The sequence below is a fragment of the Nerophis ophidion genome, linkage group LG25, assembly GCF_033978795.1.
Source record: "Nerophis ophidion isolate RoL-2023_Sa linkage group LG25, RoL_Noph_v1.0, whole genome shotgun sequence".
NCBI lineage: Eukaryota > Metazoa > Chordata > Actinopteri > Syngnathiformes > Syngnathidae > Nerophis > Nerophis ophidion.
Window position 1 is genome coordinate 5,656,649 of NC_084635.1, and position 22,059 is coordinate 5,678,707.

The following is a 22,059-nucleotide window of genomic DNA, read 5'->3' on the forward strand; positions in this document are numbered from 1 at the left end:
AGCTCCATCCTATCTTGCCGATTGTATTGTACCATATGTCCCGGCAAGAAATCTGCGTTCAAAGGACTCCGGCTTATTATTGATTTTCCAGAGCCCAAAAAAAGTCTGCGGGCTATTTCTGTTCGGGCTCCAGTACTCTGGAATGCCCTCCCGGTAACAGTTCGAGATGCTACCTCAGTAGAAGCATTTAAGTCTCACCTTAAAACTCATTTGTATACTCTAGCCTTTAAATAGACTCCCTTTTTAGACCAGTTGATCTGCCGTTTCTTTTCTTTTTCTTCTATGTCCCACTCTCCCTTGTGGAGGGGGTCCGGTCCGATCCATGTACTGCTTGCCTGTGTATCGGCTGGGGACATCTCTGCGCTGCTTATCCGCCTCCGCTTGGGATGGTTTCCTGCTGGCTCCGCTGTGGACGGGACTCTCGCTGCTGTGTCTTGGATCCTCTTTGGACTGGACTCTCGCGACTGTGTTGTATCCATTGTGGATTGAACTTTCACAGTATCATGTTAGACCCGCTCGACATCCATTGCTTTCCTCCTCTCCAAGGTTCTCATAGTCATCATTGTCACCGACGTCCCACTGGGTGTGAGTTTTCCTTGCCCTTATGTGGGCCTACCGAGGATGTCGTAGTGGTTTGTGCAGCCCTTTGAGACACTAGTGATTTAGGGCTATATAAGTAAACATTGATTGATTGATTGATATTGAGTAAAACGTGCTTGAAACTAGAATGTCAACTCTATATCGGCCGATATATGCTTTGAAATGTGATATTGAAAATGATCGGTATCGGTTTAAAAAAGTCAAATCTATGACTTTTTAAAACGCCGCTGTAACATAGTGATACACGAACGTAGGGAGAAGTACAGAGCGCCAATAGACCTTAAATGCACTGCCATTGCGGGCCGGCCCAATCACATAATATCTACGGCATTTCCCACACATAAGTGAATGCAAGCATACTTGCTCAACAGCCATACAGGTCACACTGAGGGTGGCCGCATAAACAACTTTAACACTGCTACAAATATGCGCCACACTGTGAACCCGAACCAAACAAGAATCCATCCATCCATTCATTTTCTACCGCTTATTCCCTTTGGGGTGGCGGGGGGTGCTGGTGCCTATTTATAAGGGACGGCGTGGCGCATTGGGAGAATGGCCGCGCGCAACCCGAAGGTCCCTGGTTCAAATCCCACCTAGCACCAACCTCGTCACGTCCGTTGTGTCCTGAGCAAGACACTTCACCCTTGCTCCTGATGGGTGCTGGTTAGCGCCTTGCATGGCAGCTCCCTCCATCAGTGTGTGAATGTGTGTGTGAATAGGTAAATGTGGAAGTAGTCTCAAAGCGCTTTGAAAACCTTGAAGATAGAAAAGCGCTATACAAGTACAACCCATTTATCATTTATTTCAGCTACAATCGGGCGGAAGGCGGCGTATACCCTGGACAAGTCGCAGACCAAATCAAGAACGACAAACACATTTCGGGAGAACATCCGCACCGTAACAGAACAAATACCCAGAAACCCTTGCAGCACTAACTCCTCCAATATACACCCCCCGGCCCACTACTTTTTTTCTACCAAGAAAAGTGCACTTGTTATTAGTAAGAATATACTTATTTTAAGGTATTTTTGGGTTCATTGAGGTTAGCTAATTTTACCTTGTTTTTGGAAAGTCTTGACGAGCCAGATTTTCTTGTTCTATTGGCAGATAATTTTGCTTAGTTCAAGTTAAATACCCCTCATTTTTGTATTTTTTTTTCTTGTTTTTGAACATTGACTTTTTGTAGTGCAAGAGCTACTTCTTGGGTACTGATTCATGCGAAGGGCTACCAGTTTGATACACACTTAAATAAATTGCCAGAAAAGTTGCTCAATTTACCTTTAACTCTATGTTAATATTAATAATTAATGATATTTATCTTTGTGGAAACACTGATCATCTCAATAAATATATATTTTTGATGACATGTTTTAAATGTGTTAAAATCCAATCTGCACTTTGTTAGAATATATAACAAATTGGACCAAGCTATATTTCTAACAAAGACAAATCATTATTTCCTCTAGATTTTCCAGAACAAATATTTTTAAAATAAATTCAAAAGACTTTGAAATAAGATTTAAATTTGATTCTACAAATTTTCCAGATTTTCTGGAATAATTTTTTGGAATTTTAATCATAATAAGTTTGAAGAAATATTTCCCAAATATTTTTCGTCAAAAAAAACAGAAGCTAAAATGAAGAATAAAATTAAAATGTATTTATTATTCTTTACAATGAAAAAAATAAATTTACTTGAACATTGATTTAAATTGTCAGGAAAGAAGAGGAAGGAATTTAAAAGGTAAAAAGGTATATGTGTTTAAAAATCCTAAAATCATTTTTAAGGTTGTATTTTTTCTCTAAAATTGTCTTTCTGAAAGTTACAAGAAGCAAAGTAAAAAAATAAATGAATTTATTTAAACAAGTAAAGACCAAGTCTTTAAAATATTTTCTTGGATTTTCAAATTCTATTTGAGTTTTGTCTCTCTTAGAATTAAAAATGTAGAGCAAAACAAGACCTGCTTGCTAGTAAATAAATAAAATTTAAAAAATAGAGGCAGCTCACTGGTAAGTGCTGCTATTTGAGCTATTTTTAGAACAGGCCAGCGGGCGACTCATCTGGTCCTTACGGGCTACCTGGTGCCCGCGGGCACCGCGTTGGTGACCCCTGCTCTGGACCCAAACATTGAGTCCGCGACATTTATGTTGGACAATAACTGATACGGTCTGCTTTGCCAGTCCAAATGCATTCGCCGTTTTCCGTAGTCTTCCCTAGTCGGGCCAGGTAATACAAAGCACATGCTACCCTTTTTTATCACATCCACGGGAGCCCGCATTCTCGTTGTCTCTCCTTCAACAAAGTTTTTCTGTAAGAATCAGATCTGACCCTGACATTAGAATATTCCCTTATCAATTTTTAATGCAATCACACCTCCTGAATCGTAATCGAATCATGAGGAGCCCAAAGATTCCCACCTCTAGTCGTTAGCATTAGCTAATATGCTAGCCTTCTTTTTGTATTGTTCCAGTTTTGTAAATTCACCAAAACGTCACCGTGGAGTCATTGAGTATGTTCGGCTGATTGGAGAGCCAGCTTCCCCAGCTCGTGGGTCCATGGCGACGACTTCTGTTTTGTTCGATCAGCCGTTTTACTGCCATCTTGCAAACATCATTTGGGAACAAATAAGGTATGTAAACAAACATTATGTAATCTTTCTGTGAATAAATCTGCAGCTCATAGTTTGGTGCGGCTAATATATGTAGAACTATTTTTGTTCTAAAAATTAGTAAGTGCGTCTTAAATACTTGATTACTAAAATAATCAACAGCTGCAGCCATAAAAATGTGGTTATTTTCTATTTTTTAAGCACCGTTTTGGATAAGGTTCGGCACTGGCACCATTTTAAAAGGACGATTTTGGTACTAGAATCGGTTCAAATACAAACAATACAAGAGATGTCCGATAATGGCTTTTTTGCCAATATCCCGATATTGTCCTACTCTTAATTACCGATTCCGATATCAACCGATACCGATATATATAGTCGTGGAATTAACACATTATTATGCCTTATTTTGTTGTGATGCCCAGCTGGATGCATTAAACAATGTAACAAGGTTTTCCAAAATAAATCAACTCAAGTTATGGAAAAAAAATGCCAACATGATACTGCCATATTTATTATTGAAATCACAAAGTGTATTTTTTTGTTAAACATGCCTCAAAACAGCAGCTTGGAATTTGGGACATGCTCTCCCTGAGAGAGCATGAGGAGGTTGAGGTGAGGTCAGCGGGGGGTGTATACTGTAGCGTCCCGAAAGAGTTAGTGCTGCAAGGGCTTCTGGGTATTTGTTCTGTTGTGTTTATGTTGTGTTACGGTGCGGATGTTCTCCCGAAATGCGTTTGTTAAAGTTGCTTATACGGCCACCCTCAGTGTGACCTGTATGGCTGTTGACCAAGTATGCTTTGCATTCACTAGTGTGTGTGAAAAGCCGTAGATATTATGTGATTGGGCCGTGTTGGATTTGGTTGTCTTTTTATTTCCTAGTCAGATTTCAGAACAGCTAAAGTGTGAGCCTTGAATTTGGAATGTCGGGATGAAGCCATAACAATCTGTTATCTTAACTGTCCAAGGTAGGGAGGAGAAGAAGAGGGGCGGGTGAGAGTGAGTGAGGAGGGAGAAACTGCCATTTTTAGGATTAGATCAATTTGGACCGTGCCTTTGAAATGTTGTATCTAGATTGATCTCCCAAGGCGTTTTGGTTATAAAATATCAAAATGAGCAACCTCTGTCTCTGATTGATTTAAAACCAGCTTATGTGTCATAAAAGAACCTGGGGGCGTTGACCGAAGGAAGAACAGGTCCAAAACGCAACAGCCGGCACGCAAAAGCAGTGCCTTTAAGGTTTATTAACGCTTTGTACTTCTCCCTACGTCCGTGTACCACTCCGCACGGCGGCGTTTTAAAAAGTCATAAATTTCACTTTTTGAAACCGATAATTTCCGATATTGCATTTTAAAGCATTTATCGTCCGATAATATCGCAAGTCCGATATTATCGGCCATCTCTAAACAATTCCCATCCATACATTCCAGTGGGGTCTCTACAATATGTGAGCCATAATCTAAAAGGCAAAAAACGTGACACCTTACCTTGGTTGATGACAGCTTTGCGATTGCGCCCGTCCAGGTCGGCCCTTTCGATGACGTGGTGCTTGGCGTCGACCCAATACATGCGGTGGCCCGCGTAGTCTATGGTCAGGCCGTTGGGCCAGAACAAGTGCGTGTCTGCAATCACCCGCCGGTTAGAGCCGTCCATGTTGGCGTACTCAATGCGAGGTGTGTTGCCCCAGTCGGTCCAGTAGATCTTACTGAGGAAGAGGAAGCAGAATAGTAGACTGGATGACCATGAAGAAATGGTTGCAAAGCAGATGTTTGACCAATTTATACGGTGGGGCAAACAAGTATTTAGTCAGCCAGCGATTGTGCAAGTTCTCTCACTTAAAATGATGACAGAGGTCTGTAATTTTCATCATAGGTACTAGAGAGGTACTGATGGCTTCATCTGACCGGGATCTTCAGCTCTCGCTGGATCGTTTCGCAGCCGAGTGTGAAGCGACCGGAATGAGAATCAGCACCTCCAAGTCCGAGTCCATGGTTCTCGCCCGGAAAAGGGTGGAGTGCCATCTCCGGGTTGGGGAGGAGACCCTGCCCCAAGTGGAGGAGTTCAAGTACCTAGGAGTCTTGTTCACGAGTGAGGGAAGAGTGGATCGTGAGATCGACAGGCGGATCGGTGCGGCGTCTTCAGTAATGCGGACGTTGTACCGATCCGTTGTGGTGAAGAAGGAGCTGAGCCGGAAGGCAAAGCTCTCAATTTACCGGTCGATCTACGTTCCCATCCTCACCTATGGTCATGAGCTTTGGGTCATGACCGAAAGGATAAGATCACGGGTACAAGCGGCCCAAATGAGTTTGGGTCTCTCCCTTAGAGATAGGGTGAGAAGCTCTGCCATCCGAGAGGAACTCAAAGTAAAGCCGCTGCTCCTTCACATCGAGAGGAGCCAGATGAGGTGGTTCGGGCATCTGGTCAGGATGCCACCCGAACGCCTCCCTAGGGAGGTGTTTAGGGCACGTCCAACCGGTAGGAGGCCACGGGGAAGACCCAGGACACGTTGGGAAGACTATGTCTGCCAGCTGGCCTGGGAACGCCTCGGGATCCCCCGGGAAGAGCTAGACGAAGGGGCTGGGGAGAGGGAAGTCTGGGTTTCCCTGCTTAGGCTGTTGCCCCCGCGACCCGACCTCGGATAAGCGGAAGATGATGGATGGATGGATGGATGGTACTAGAGATGCGCGGATAGGCAATTCTATCATCCGCATCCGCATCACCAAAGTCGTCATCCACCCGCCGTCCACCCGAACCAACATTTTATCAGGACCGTACCCGCCCGCTGAAATACATCAGAGGTTGTCCGCCTTTACCACTCACAGAACTATTTAAACCTGTTTCACAGAGTAATGAAGACAATTGGAGCCGCTTACGTTCCCGCGACTATCCAATAGCGTTCATCCTGATGACAAGAATATGGGCGTGCTGTGAAGCCATTACCTTAGAGACCTTCACCAACATGTACGAACCGATTGTTGGTCCGGCAACATGTTGTGTGCAGCTTCCGCAATTACACGTTCAAGATTGAACGGCATACTGGGTGGAAGTGGATTATATTTATATAGCGCTTTTTCTCTAATGACTCAAAGCGCTTTACATAGTGAAACCCAATATCTAAGTTACATTTAAACCAGTGTGGGTGGCACTGGGAGCAGGTGGGTAAAGTGTCTTGCCCGAGGACACAACGGCAGTGACTAGGATGGCGGAAGTGGGAATCGAACCTGCAACCCCCAAGTTGCTGGCACGGCCACTCTACCAACCGAGCGATACCGTCCCACTGATGGTTGTGATATAAACAACTTTAACACTTACTAATATGCGCCACGCTGTGAAGCCACACAATACAAGATTGACAAACACATTTCGGGAGAACATCCTCACAGTAACACAACGTAAACACAACACAACAAATACCCATAATCCTTTGTATCCGTGACACACCCTGAATATATTTTACACCTCCGCGCCCCCATCCCCGCCCACCTTACCGACGCACGGGTAAGGTGGGCGGGACTTAGTTAGTTAGTTAGTTAATTATATTTATATAGCACTTTTCTCAAGTGACTCAAAGCGCTTTACATGGTGACACCCAATATCTAAGTTATATTTAAACCAGTGTGGGTGGCACTGGGAGCAGGTGGGTAAAGTGTCTTGCCCAAGGACACAACGGCAGTAACTAGGATGGCACAAGCGGGAATCGAACCTGCAACCCTCAAGTTGCTGGCACGGCCACTCTACCAACCGAGCTATGCCGCCCCCCTTAGCGCAAAGTCCTACTGTGTTTGGAGGAAAAAGAATACTGAGTTGCATCCCAAGAACACCATACCTACTGTGAAGCATGGGGGTGGAAACATCATGCTTTGGGGCTGTTTTTCTGCTAAGGGGACAGGACGATTGATCCGTGTTAAGGAAAGAATGAATGGGGCCATGTATCGTGAGATTTTGAGCCAAAACCTCCTTCCATCAGTGAGAGCTTTGAATGGTGGACCAAATACTTATTTTCCACCATCATTTACAAATAAATTCTTTAGAATTCCTGGATTTTTTTTGTCCACATTCTGTCTCTCACAGTTGAAGTGTACCTATGATGAAAATGACAGACCTCTGTCATCATTTTAAGTGGGAGAACTTGCACAATCGCTGGCTGACTAAATACTTTTTTGCCCCACTCTATACTGAACGTGTCTATCTTTTATCTTGCATGCTTTCCCTGTCAGGGAGTCTAAGCCACAGTTTCTTGTAGAAAGATCTTAGCTCCGCACAGATGCACGCCTGTGGGCAAAGCAGTGCTGCCAAACTCTAATCCCAGCTCTGGAACCGTGCTACAACTGGGACACATCCAGAGAGGATAGTGTGCAGATTGGAAAGCATCTGCTCCCAATCACTTAGCGTCTGCACGCCGGGCGCTCATACCCCTCTATCGGGTGCAGGGCGATGGCCCGGGGCTTCTCCATGTTCTGCCACAGTAGGACTTTGCGCTGGGTCCCGTCCAAGTTGGCCACCTCGATGCGGGAGGTCCCGGAATCGGTCCAGTACAGTTTGTCGTGGATCCAGTCGATGGCCAGCCCACCTGAGTGAGAGAGGAACATGTTCTGTTACATATACTGTCATTGTTATATACTGTATATAATATATAATAATATATCAGTATACATTGTGTACAGCAGGGGTCAGCAACCTTTATGAAACCAAGAGCTACTTCTTGGGTACTGATTAATGCGAAGGGCTACCAGTTTGATACACACTTAAAGTGCCAGAAAAAGCCAATTCACTCAAATTGCCTTTAATAAATAAATCTATATATATATAAAAAAAATGGGTATTTCTGTCTGTCATTCCGTCGTACATTTTTTTTCCTTTTACGGAAGGTGTTTTGTAGAGAATAAATGATGAAAAAAACACTTAATCGAAGGGTTTAAAGCAGTGGTCCACAATCACCGGGCCGAGGCCTGGGCGTAGCCCGATTGGTACCGAACCGCAGAATTTTTTTTTATAAATTTTTCTTAAAAAATTTTTTTTATTTTTATTTTTTATTTTTATTAAATCAATATAAAAAACACAATATACACTTACAATTAGTGCGCCAACCACAAAAACCTCCCTTTTTCATGACAAAAAACCCCCGTTTTCATGTCAAATAAAAAAAAAGAAAAAAGAAAAAAAAGGATCGGCCCCCCCGAAAACATACACTTAATGCCCGTAACCTACGATCCTTCAGGCGGTACTGCACAACAAACCGACATCAATGTGTAAAGGATATCACCACATGGGCTCAGGAACACTTCAGAAAACCACTGTCAGTAACAACAGTTTGTCGCTACATCTGTAAGTGCAAGTTAAAACTCCACTATGCAAAGCGAAAACCATTTATCAACAACACCCGGAAACGCCGCCGGCTTTACTGGACCCCAGCTCATTTAAGATGGACTGATGCGAAAAGGAAAAGAGTTCTGTGGTCTGATTAGTCCACATTTCAAATTGTTTTTGGAAACTGTGGACGTCGAGTCCTGCAGTTTAATAATGAATAGAACCATCCGGACTGTTATAGGCGCAAAGTTCAAAAGCCGGCATCTGTGATGGTATGGGGTTGCATTAGTGCCCAAGGTATGGGTAACTTACACATCTGTGAAGACACCATGAATGCTGAAAGGTACATACAGTTTTTGGAGCAACATATGTTGCCATTCAAGCGACGTCTTTTTCTTGGACGCCCCTGCTTATTTCAGCAAGACAATGCCAAGCCACAAACCCACGATGACTATCCAACTTGATGGAGCGTAAGAGAGGAATGGGCAAAACTGGCCAAAGATAGGTCTGCAAAGGTTGTGGCATCCTATTCAAAAAGACTTGAGGCAGTAATTGCTGCCAAAGGTGCATCAACAAAGTGGTATCGTATTATGGGCAGAGGTGGGTAGTAACGCGCTACATTTACTCCGTTACATCTACTTGAGTAACTTTTGGGATAAATTGTACTTCTAAGAGTAGTTTTTATGCAACATACTTTTACTTTTACTTGAGTATATTTAGAGAGAAGAAACGCTACTTTTACTCCGCTCCATTTATCTACATTCAGCTCGCTACTTTTTTTAATCGATCTATTAATGTTTGTTTTGATTAATGACAGAGCTTCAAAGTAGAATTTCACCAATCAAATGCAGTCACTGGTGACGTTGGACCAATCAAACAGAGCCAGGCGGTCACATGACCCGACTTAAACAAGTTGAAAAACTTATTGGGGTGTTACCATTTAGTGGTCAATTGTACGGAATATGTACTGTACTGTGCAATCTACTAATAAAAGTTTCAATCAATCAATCAAAAGTGCAAAGGAAAAAAGACACTTTTTATTTCAACCGTACTTCCCGTCAAAAGCCTAAAGACTGATCGCACAGTTCCTGTCTTCACAATAAAAGCGCCGCTCCATCGCGCCTGCGCTAACAAAATAAGAGTCTCCGAAAGCCAGCACAAACAAGCTAGCAAGCTACGGAGTTTGCCGCCAATGTATTTCTTGTGAAGTGTATAAAAACGAATATGGAAGCTGGACAAATAAGATGCCAAAAACCAACGACTTTCATGTGGTATTAGACGGGAAAGAGGAACTTTTTTTCTCCTCCATTTGAAAACGTGGACGTTATCAGCACTATACTGTCTGATTCCAATCAATGCAAGTCATCAGAATCAGGTAATACACCAACTTATATTCTTGTCTTCATGAAATATAGGAATCTATATGTTAAACATGCATGTATATTCATTAAAACACCTTTAACATGTCAACAAAAACGGCAAAATAAATAAATATAAATTATATACTGTATATATAAAGGTATATATATATATGATGTGTGTGTGTATGTATATATGAGGTAGATCACCTCAACTTGGTCATTTATTAAGTAATTGATTAACGTTGAAAAACTTATTGGGGTGTTACCATTTAGTGGTCAATTGTACGGAATATGTACTGTACTGTGCAATCTACTAATACAAGTTTCAATCAATCAATCAATCAATAAATCAATGAATGCCTACTGAGCCTATGGTGCTGTCAAGTTATTGTGCCTCAATTTGCCTTAATTTTTTTATTTTAATGTATTATTATTTAATATATATTATTGTTTTAGTTGCTTAAGAGATATTCCTGGCTCTGAATTTGCTCATTGCTATTTTTATGTTTTTGTGCATTATTTGTTGCCGTAATCATTAAACAAACAGGTTACTCATCAGTTACTCAGTACTTCAGTAGTTTTTTCACAACATACTTTTTACTTTTACTCAAGTAAATATTTGGATGACTACTCCTTACTTTTACTTGAGTAATACATCTCTAAAGTAACAGTACTCTTACTTGAGTACAATTTCTGGCTACTCTACCCACCTCTGATTATGGGGTATTGTGTGTAGAATTTTGTGGACAAAACACAATTTATTCCATTCTGAAATGAGGCTGTAACAAAACAAAATGGGGAAAAAAGTGAAGCACTGTGAATACTTTCCCCACCCGCGACCGTAAAAGGGACAAGCGGTAGGAAAAGGATGGATGGATGTTGCTTGTCCTAGAATGGAAGTCAGCATGAAAACCTCACTTTCAGTTTGTGCTTGCACATGCTCATTTTACGCTTGTGCTCATAAAAGTCAGGTTTCCATGCTGGAAGATTTCAGCACCAGCGAGAATCAATATTGTGGCGCCGTCTTTTTGCTCGCACGCTGGCTCTGTTTGCACTCGCTTTGGCTTTCTCTACACCAGTTTGACACCCTGGGGCGGGCAATCGAATAAACAGCCCAGTCCCTCCTTCTGATTGGTCACTTTAAACTCCGACTCTCTCCTTGTTGCAGCCAATCTGAAGAAAATCATCGTTTTTTACAAAGCATAAGCAAATATATTTTGTCATTTAATATCCATCTTTTACACTACAGCCTATTAAACGATGACATCACCATTCATTATGATGGCAAACTTTAAATTTGAAACAACTTAATGTCTTTAAAGGCCTACTGAAATGAGATGTTCTTATTTAAACGGGGACAGCAGGTCCATTCTATGTGTCATACTTGATCATTTCGTGATATTGCCATATTTTTGCTGAAAGCATTTAGTAGAGAACATCGATGATAAAGTTCGCAACTTTTGGTCGCTAATAAAAAAGCCTTTCCTGTACCGGAGGTAGCAGACGATGTGCGCGTGACGTCACGGGTTGTGGAGCTCCTCACATCCGCAATTAGCCTGCACACCTGTGGGATGTTCCAAATAAGTGTTTAATGAGCATTCCTCAACTTTATCAGTATTTATGGTAGGCCAAGTAAACTGACAGAGAGGGGTCAGCGGATGCTGAAGCGCATAGTGAGAAGACTTTCAGTACGCAGAGAGCTTCATGGAATGGGCTTCCATGGCCGAGCAGCTGCATCCAAGCCATTAATCACCAAGTCCAATGCAAAGTGTGGGATGCAGTGGTGTAAAGCACATGTATATAAAATGATGGAATTTTTGGGATGTTTTCTATATGCAGAATAGACTAAGCTGACTTTATATCACATTTATTTACTAGTTGGAATGTATACAAAAATAAAAACATGTTCTTGTCTTACATAAGGATTGTGAATGATGGCAGAATTGCAAAAAAAGAGTAGTTCCCCTTAAAGCACAAAAAGCGAAACAAGATGAGATGTTTTCATATAGTGTGCAATATCGCAAGAAATATTATATTCTCTAACTTTGTTGGTCGAAATCCAAATAAATACTTCAATATCAAATTGTACACTACAAAAATGACCGATATATTTATACCGTAAAATGTAGGGAGGTTTTTTTTTTTTTTTTTTTTTTTACAGCATATTGCTGAAAGTTGGAAAAAAAACAATGTTTGTTTTTTACAGTAAAATTCTGTCAACTGAGCTGTCAGTTTTTTTTTATTTTTTATTTTACTGTAAAATCCACGGTCGGTGATTTTATGATACCACATTTTATTATGCTAAAAAACTGGCATCTGAGTTGCCCAAACAAAATTACACAACGGTACTTTATTTCTATTCACAATAAAATGTAAATATAACGATAATCAATCAATCAATGTTTATTTATATAGCCCCAAATCACAAATGTCTCAAAGGACTGCACAAATCATTACGACTACAACATCCTCGGAAGAACCCACAAAAGGGCAAGGAAAACTCACACCCAGTGGACAGGGAGAATTCACATCCAGTGGGACGCCAGTGACAATGCTGACTATGAGAAACCTTGGAGAGGACCTCAGAAATGGGCAACCCCCCCCCCCCCTAGGGGACCGAAAGCAATGGATGTCGAGCGGGTCTAACATGATACTGTGAAAGTTCAATCCATAGTGGCTCCAACACAGCCGCGAGAGTTCATATTTTACAATAAAATATTTTACTGGCAATTAAGCTGCCAATTTTTTTGTTGTTAAAAAACTGGTAAAATCAACAATTTTTTTTTTACTCTTTACGTAAAAAAAAAAAAGAAAAATATTTTTATTCATATGCAAATTTGTTAATTATTTACTGTTATAAACGGCCCTCTAATGGCAGCCATGACTGTGGTGTGGACCTTAATGAAAACAAGTTTGACACCCCTGGTCTAATGGGACAGGCCAATTTTAAAGGGGAACATTATCAGCAGACCTATGTAAGCGTCAATATATACCTTGATGGTGCAGAAAAAAGACCATCTATTTTTTGAACCAATTTCGGAACTCTAAATGGGTGAATTTTGGCGAATTAAACGCCTTTCTGTTTATCGGTCTTGTATCCATGACGTCAGAATGTGACGTCACCGAGGTAACACACCCGCCATTTTTATTTTCACATTACAAACACCAAGTCTCAGCTCTGTTATTTTCCGTTTTTTCGACTATTTTTTGGAACCTTGGAGACATCATGCCTCGTCGGTGTGTTGTCGGAGGGTGTAACAACACTAACAGGGAGGGATTCAAGTTGCACCACTGGCAAGAAATCTGCCGCCAGACCCCCATTGAATGAGTGTGAGTGTCTTCACATTTGACCGGCGATGCTAAGACAGACATGGCACAGAGATGTATGGATAACCTGCAGATGCATTTGCAACCATTAAGTCAACGAAATCACAAAGGTGAGTTTTGTTGATGTTGTTGACTTACGTGCTAATCAGACATATTTGGTCGCAGCATGACTGCCAGCTAATCGATGCTAACATGCTACGCTAATCGATGCTAACATGCTATTTAGGCTAGCTGTATGTACATTTGAAACTAGATACCCACATTTAATGCGAAACAAACACTTACCAATCGACATATTTAAGTTGCTCCAGTGCCACAAGATGCAAAAGTCCTGATCGTTTGGTCCGCACATTTTACCGGCGATGCTAATAAGGCAGCCATGCTATGGGCCACTTCATTAGGTACACCCATGCTATGGCCGAATAGCGTCAATAGCTATTCGCTCAATAGCTTCAGTTTCTTCTTCAATTTCATTTTCGCTATCTGCCTCCATACTCCGACCATCTGTTTCAATACATGCGTAATCTGTTGAATCGCTTAAGCCGCTGAAATCCGAGTCTGAATCCGAGCTAATGTTGCTATATCTTGCTGTGGTAACCGCCATGTTGTTTGTATTGGCAGAACTGTGTGACATCACAGGGAAATGGACGGTCGCATTGCAAATAGCGAAAATCAAGAACTTTAAAGCTTTTTTCAGGGATATTCCGGGAGGTGTAACATTTTGAAAAAAAATTCAAAAAATAAAACAAGCCACTGGGAACTGATTTTTATTGTTTTTAAGCCTTTTGAAATTGTGATAATGTTCCCCTTTAAATATCAGCTTAATTTATGATTTCGAAGCAAGTTATCCATCAAATTGTGAAGTGAAGTGAAGTGAATTATATTTATATAGCGCTTTTCTCGAGTGACTCAAAGCGCTTTACATAATGAAACCCAATATCTAAGTTACATTTAAACCAGTGTGGGTGGCACTGGGAGCAGGTGGGTAAAGTGTCTTGCCCAAGGACACAACGGCAGTGACTAGGATGGCGGAAGCGGGAATCGAACCTGCAACCCTCAAGTTGCTGGCACGGCCACTCTACCAACCGAGCTATACCGCCCCACTCAGTTGTACAATAAAAACATGCCCAATATATTTTTACTGTAAGATTTAGGGAGTTTTTTCTAATTTTTTTTACAGTAAAATTCTGTCGACTGAGCGGTCAGTTTTTTTGTTTTTGTTTTTTTTTTACTGAGTTTTCTGAGTTGCCAAAATAAAATTACACAGCGGTACTGTATTCCATACATCCATCCATCTTCTTCCGCTTATCCGAGGTCGGGTCGCGGGGGCAACAGCCTAAGCAGGGAAACCCAGACTCCCCTTTCCCCAGCCACTGTATTCCCATTCACATTAATATGTTTGTTAAAATAATAATAATACAAAAACACCATATATTTTACAGTGCAATATTTTACTGGGAACAAGGCTGCCAGTTTTTCTTCTGTAAAAAACGGGTAAAATCGGCAGATTTTTTTTTACTGTTTACGTGAAATAAAAAAAGTAAAATATTTTAATTCGTATGCAAATTCGTAAATGATTTACTGTTACAAACGGCCCTCTAATGGCAGCCGTGAGTGCGGTGTGGCCCTCAATGAAAACAAGTTTGACACCCCTGGTCAAGTGGGACAAGCCAAAGTTAAAATGGAGAATATGCAGTCCTTTATAAATGAATTAATGTTTCTCTCCAGTGGATGGGGACCACTGATGTAGACCACAAAGAAGTATTTTAAATATAAATAAAAAATCATGACATGTGAAGGGAGAGTGTGATCAGCGCGCTTGCAGGAGCAAAGGTCACCGCCTCTATCGATGATGCTGGCGGCGAGACACAGCTGGCAGGTGATTAGATCGCACAGGTGGTACGTGGCAATCTAATCATCTGTTGTCTTTAACAGTGGAGGAGAGGAGTAGGAAAGACTGGAGAGAAAACGTCTACAAAAAATTGTTAATTGATGTACATTACACATTAAAACTGTGCTGAAACACCACGCCTGGCTCCTGTGACGCAATTAAACGTGGAACGCGTAGGAAACGACTTCCACGGACCCCTTCCATGCGCCTTTTGTATGAAATTAGACCTGACTAGGCCCGCTCATCGGCAGTGTACTCATCTTTATGCAGTACCTTGGCGGTAAAAGTTCCCTCGGATTGGCTCCGACCAGGAAACAGTAAATGTTTAAAGTGACCAGTCAGAAAGGAGGGCCGCCTATTCAATGCCCAACCCCCAGTGCCAAAAAGAATACCCGCCGCATAAGCGAGCAAAACTATTAAATGAATCAGTGTGGTTGTTTTGAAAGCATATTGTACTCACCTGGGCTCTCCAGGCCGGTGGAGACCACCTCCTCCACGTTAGACCCGTTGAGGTTGGCCTTCATGATGCGGTCCAGCGTCACGTCGGACCAGAAAACCAGCTCGAGACTGTGATGGAAGTCGAGGGCGATGGCGTTTTCGAGGTTGTTGAGCAGCAACGTGTACTCGGAGCGGTGCGGCAGAACCTGGCGGATATCGATCCGGTTGGCAAACAGCAACACAGGCTCTGGACCTGGGGTACAAAAAAAAACATGGTTATTTGAGTAAAAACGGCTTGGTTTCAACTAAATACAGTGGGGCAAAAAAGTATTTAGTCAGCCACGTATTGTGCAAGTTCTCCCACTTAAAATGATGACAGAGGTCTGTAATTTTCATCATAGGTACACTTCAACTGTGAGAGACAGAATGTGAAAAAAAATCCAGGAATTTTTAAGAATTCATTTGTAAATGATGGTGGAAAATAAGTATTTGGTCAACCATTCAAAGCTCTCACTGATGGAAGGAGGTTTTGGCTCAAAATCTCACGATACATGGCCCCATTCATTCTTTCCTTAACACGGATCAATCGTCCTGTCCCCTTAGCAGAAAAACAGCCCCAAAGCATGATGTTTCCACCCCCATGCTTCACAGTAGGTATGGTGTTCTTGGGATGCAACTCAGTGTTCTTCTTCCTCCAAACACGACAAGTTGAGTTTATACCAAAATGGATACATGGATGATACAGCAGAGGATTGGGAGAATGTCATGTGGTCAGATGAAACCAAAATAGAACTTTTTGGTATAAACTCAACTTGTCGTGTTTGGAGGAAGAAGAATACTGAGTTGCATCCCAAGAACACCACACCTACTGTGAAGCATGGGGGTGGAAACATCATGCTTTGGGGCTGTTTTTCTGCTAAGGGGACAGGACGATTGATCCGTGTTAAGGAAAGAATGAATGGGGCCATGTATCGTGAGATTTTGAGCCAAAACCTCCTTCCATCAGTGAGAGCTTTGAATGGTTGACTAAATACTTATTTTCCACCATAATTTACAAATAAATTCTTTAAAATTCCTACAATGTGAATTCCTGGATTTTTTTTTCATATTCTGTCTCTCACAGTTGAAGTGTACCTATGATGAAAATTACAGACCTCTGTCATCATTTTAAGTGGGAGAACTTGCACAATCAGTGGCTGACTAAATACTTTTGTGCCCCACTGTATCAAAGTTACGGGGAAATTAATAAACTGAAGATCAGACTAAGAAAAGTATTTTTATGACACATAACATTTATTCCAAATCTAGTCCGGACCAGGGGCGGCATAGCTCAGTTGGTAGAGTGGCCGTGCCAGCAACTTGAGGGTTCCAGGTTCGATCCCCACTTCTGCCAAACTCGTCACTGCCGTTGGGTCCTTGGGCAATAAACTTTACCCACCTGCTCCCAGTGCCACCCACACCAGTTTAAATGTAATTCAAATATTGGGTTTCACTATGTAAAGCGCTTTGAGTCACTAGAGAAAAGCGCTATATAAATATACCCTATTTCCTTGAATTGCCGCCGGGGCACTAATTAATTTAACACCTCATCTCACTCCTGCTCTTACCAAAGGCATGCGGTAAAAGTAAGCATGTGCTAATTATTTTAGAACATCTTCTCACTCCTGCGCTTACAAAAGGCATGAAGTAAAAATTTGAGTGTGATGTAAGGATGCCATCATGAAAAACACATTTGAAAAAAAACAAAAAACTTTACTATGGTCTTACCTTTACTTATAAATATAGTCCCTGCCAGCTCCTTCTGATCAAAAGCATCGGTAACTTGTTTATAGAAGTCTTCCTTATCTTTCTTCAGTTTTAAAAGTCTCTCCGTCTCGATGGAGATCTTCCTCATTTCACTTCTTCCGCAGCCGAGTAGTGGCAAGAAGGATCACTAGCGCACCTCTACCACCAGGAAGCGGGAGTCTTTTAATGACTCATATTGGACACACGCAGCTACGGTATTGTGACGGTCTCAAGCCATCGTCTTGCGGGTTCCAAGGACCACCAAGGAAGGACATGGCTTGAGCAGTTTGACTTTATTTTTCAATAAAACCTCAGTCCAGGTGGTTCTTCCGCTCCTCCTCTCCGCTCGCTCGCTGCCTGTCTGTCTGACCGTCGGCTCCACCTCTCCACAGGTATATTAATCAAACATAGCTGCTTACTGTTCTTTTTAGCATACCGGTATTCAATAGCTTGGACGTTAAATCCTACTGAATAGCTCTTAATCTTCTTCTCTTTATGCGGGAAGTGTCACTGGTGACGTCACGAGTTTGACCCGGCGGTAATACCAAGCATGTGCTAATTATTTTGCGAAGCGAGTTTGACCCGGCAGTAATTCAAGGCAGGCGCAATTCAAGGAAATACAGTAGTTTACTTCACTTCACCTTAAAAATCTGTCAAATAGATACAAGTACGGAGGAAATCTAAACAATACGCAACCAAGCAACCCTCTTGCAATTTTTTGCAGAGGGATTTCCCAGTTGGTTCTCCTTACCCAGCGCCTTGCAGCTCCGCTTGTCGGGCCGCAGCTCGTAACCTTGAACACACCAGCAGTGGAAGCCGCCTTCGATGTTGGTGCAGCCTTGGCTGCAGTAGCCTTCTTCGGCACACTCGTCCACATCTGGAACACGCCGCAGAGGCCAAAGTCAAAAAAAGGGGGAAATGTCCGAGTCAAATTGCTGGAAGGTTAATTCGCCGGGGTGGCCAAGGATGATTTCAGTTAAGTGTAGTGTTGCCCCGATACCAAGATTTCGGTATCGGTACCAAAATACTTTGCGGTAATTTTCGAAAAATAAAGGGGACCAAAAAAATAGCGTTATTTGCTTTATTTTAACAAGCATTTTTAGGGTACATTAAACATACGTTTCTTTTTGCAAGTTTGTACTGAAATAAAATAATGAATTTGTCGCGTTGAACCAAAAAATTCGATATATTATCGAATCGTGACCTCAGGAATCGATATTGAACCGAATCGTGGGACACCCAAAGATTCGCAGCCCTACTGTGAACCCGCACCAAACAAGAATGACAAACACATTTCGGGAGAACATCCGCACCAAAGACATGCACCTGGGGATAGGTTGATTGGCAACACTAAATTGGCCCTAGTGTGTGAATGTTGTCTGTCTATCTGTGTTGGCCCTGCGATGAGGTGGCGACTTGTCCAGGGTGTACCCCGCCTTCCGCCCAATTGTAGCTGAGATAGGCGCCAGCGCCCCCCGCGACCCCAAAAGGGAATAAGCGGTAGAAATTGGATGGATGGATCCGCACCGTAACAAAACATAAACACAACAAAACAAATACCCCGAACCCATTGCAGCACTAACTCTTTCAGGACGCTACAATATACACCCCCCCGCTAACCCCAACCCCGCCCACCTCAACCTCCTCATGCTCTCTCAGGGAGAGCATGTCCCAAATTCCAAGCATGTTAAAAAAAAAAAAAAATAAAAAAAAAAATGCACTTTGTGACTTCAATAATAAATATGGCAGTGCCATGTTGGCATTTTTTTTTCCATAACTTGAGTTGATTTATTTTGGAGAACATTGTTACATTGTTTCATGCATCACAACACAATTAGGCATAATAATGTGTTAATTCCATCACTGTATATATCGGCATCGGTTGATATCGGAATGGGTAATTAAGAGTTGGACAATATCGGAATATCGGAAAAAAATCCATTATTGGACATCTCTAATCGTAAGTGGAAAAAGTCAAATCAAATTTGGAGTCAATAACTAAGCATTCTATATCTGGAATAACCTTTGTAGCGATACACGGCGTCACCACGGACACACAAACCTTGGCAGGATCGGCCGTCATCCATCAGTCGGTACCCAGTGTGACAGGTGCACTGGACCAGTCCGCGGACCATTTGGCACTTCTGGGAGCAACCTCCGTTATTCTGATTGCAGTTGCCGTCGCTGGAGCGAGGACCTACATAGAAACAGTCCAGGTAACAAAGTGTAGAAAAGTTCCAAAGCTCCATTCTGCATTGTCATGAGTTTTGCTATCCCAAAGCCCCAAATTACACATAAGCAGTGTTTAATGTTGAAAAAAAAAAATTATGGTGGTATTCATTAATATTTAATTTCAGACCTGCAATTTAGAACAAAATAGTAATAATGGATAAATATCGCCGCAGGGTTATTTGTGGTAAGGTCAGCAGGGTAGTTAAAGGCCTACTGAAATGAGATTTTCTTATTTAAACGGGGATAGCAGGTCCATTCTATGTGTCATACTTGATCATTTCGCGATATTGCCATATTTTTGCTGAAAGGATTTAGTAGAGAACATCCACGATAAAGTTCGCAATTTTTGGTGCTGATAAAAAAGCCTTGCCTGTACCGGAAGTAGCAGACGATGTGCGCGTGATGTCACAGGTTGTAGGGCTCCTCACATCTGAACATTGTTTATAATCATAGCCACCAGCAGCAAGAGCGATTCGGACCAAGAAAGTGACGATTTCCCCATTAATTTGAGCGAGGATAAAAGATTCGTGGATGAGGAAAGTGAGAGTGAAAGACTAGAAGAAAAAAAAAAAGACTATACAATGGGAGCGATTCAGATGTTATTATCAATCCAATCCAATCCAATCCACTTTATTTATATAGCACATTTAAACAACAATAACGTTTCCAAAGTGCTGCATAGCCATGTTAAAAACAATTGTAAAAAAATAAAAAAATAAAGAAAATAAAGAAATAAATAAAATTAAATTTAAAAAAAGTATATAAAAATATATTATGCTCCACCAATGACTGAATAAAAATAAAAAATAAATAAATATAAAACCAATAAAAACAATATAAAAACAAATATGATTAAAAACTATTTTAAACGGTCAAATCAATTAAAACAGTGAAATAGAAATCAAAGTGTATAAAAAACACAGAGGACAACAGAGAACAGAGGACCACACAACTCACGTAGTGTTAAAAGCCAAAGAATTAGACACATTTACTAGGATAATTCTGGAAAACCCCTTATCGTGTTACTAGTGCGCCCGGACGAGCTGCGAAATTGCAGAGCTCCTGCTAAAGATGGAACATTTGGCAGAAATACCGGACAATTCCACAAACTTTATGGCTGGCTCACATCGTGGTCACTCCGTGATCACGTACGACCGCCAGACACTTCTGGATGTGGACATATCGGGCCGTTCTAGACTGATAGACGCGTGCTTCCTAGACCTGCTAACTAGCACGGGACTACTTCGGCGGCTACATCCAGCGGCCTGTGAAGCAGGGGAGTATAGTAGCAGCGGGGGCCGTCTACAGAGCAGACGCCAGCGGTGTGATCGGAAACGCGGATGCCGAGCGGGGCTAAAAACAAAGCAGAAGGCTAATCCCCACAGAACACCACTTCCCTCCATCCTGAAGCCGGATTTAAATAGAAGATGCGAGACTACTGGTCTGGGTAAGGAGTCAGTTAAATTAGAACAAGTTTTTTCTGCTTTGAGTGTTTCAGAGTTGGACATGTGTTCTACTGAGGTGGCAAACTAAGATGCGTGCAGTTTATCCAAGCAACAAACAAACAATCGGAACATGCGTTCTACTGAGTTGGCAAACTATGATGCGTGCAGTTTATCCAAGCAACAAACAAACAATCGGAAAATTCCCGTCGTATCAATTCCTAGATATGGTCGTAATTATACTAAATGCACAGGGCATAATAAACACAACATTATTAATATTGCTACTACGGATAATTTGATCAAAAATTCCCTAAAACAGCCCACTACCTATAATATAGGTTTTTTAAACATAAGATCATTGTCTCCCAAAACGTTGTTACTTAATATCATCAGAGACAACAACCTTAACGTCATAGGTCTCAGCGAAACCTGGCTTAAACCAAACGACTTTTTTGCGCTACACGAGGCATGTCCTCCTGACTTTACACATGCGCATATTGCCCGTCCCCTTAAAAGGGGTGGGGGGGTCGCACTAATATACAACGAAAACTTTAACCTTAGTCCTAACATAAATAATAAATATAAATCGTTTGAGGTGCTTACTATGAGGGCTGTCACACCGCTGCCTCTACAACTGGCTGTTATCTACCGCCCCGTTGTGGTTTGTGCAGCCCTTTGAGACACTAGTGATTTAGGGCTATATAAGTAAACATTGATTGATTGATTATATGGTCGTACCTGTACAACCTGAAGGTCGGCCCCGCACCTTTATTCAGCACCAGTCGACGGGTGGTGGCGATACCCATCTCTGCCCTTCGCAAGGGACCCTCTTCGAAACACGATCTTTCGAAATGATCGCTGCACAATACAGTGTACTTTGTGTGTGTGCTCCAAGCCAACCGTGTTCGCTTGACCGCTCTGTTCCATAGTAAAGCTTCATCGTCATCTTTCGGGAATGTAAACAATGAAACACCGGCTGTGTTTGTGTTGCTAAAGGCGGCCGCAATACACTGCCTCCAACCTACAGCTTTCTTCTTTGATGTCTCCATTATTCATTGAAC

The 22,059-nt window shown here is 41.9% G+C and overlaps 1 protein-coding gene across 1 annotated transcript in view; it reads right to left on the bottom strand.

The window, feature by feature from the left end:
- Positions 1-22,059, bottom strand: part of lrp4 (low density lipoprotein receptor-related protein 4) — a 475,714-nt gene that overhangs the window by 104,017 nt on the left and 349,638 nt on the right. Inside the window, exons 10-14 of the mRNA XM_061887739.1 lie at positions 19,384-19,518; positions 18,073-18,198; positions 15,559-15,789; positions 7,626-7,782; positions 4,700-4,917 (exon numbers count right to left, since the gene is read on the bottom strand). Of these exons, the coding sequence (XP_061743723.1) occupies positions 4,700-4,917; positions 7,626-7,782; positions 15,559-15,789; positions 18,073-18,198; positions 19,384-19,518 (867 nt within the window). The remainder of the gene's footprint in view (positions 1-4,699; positions 4,918-7,625; positions 7,783-15,558; positions 15,790-18,072; positions 18,199-19,383; positions 19,519-22,059) is intronic.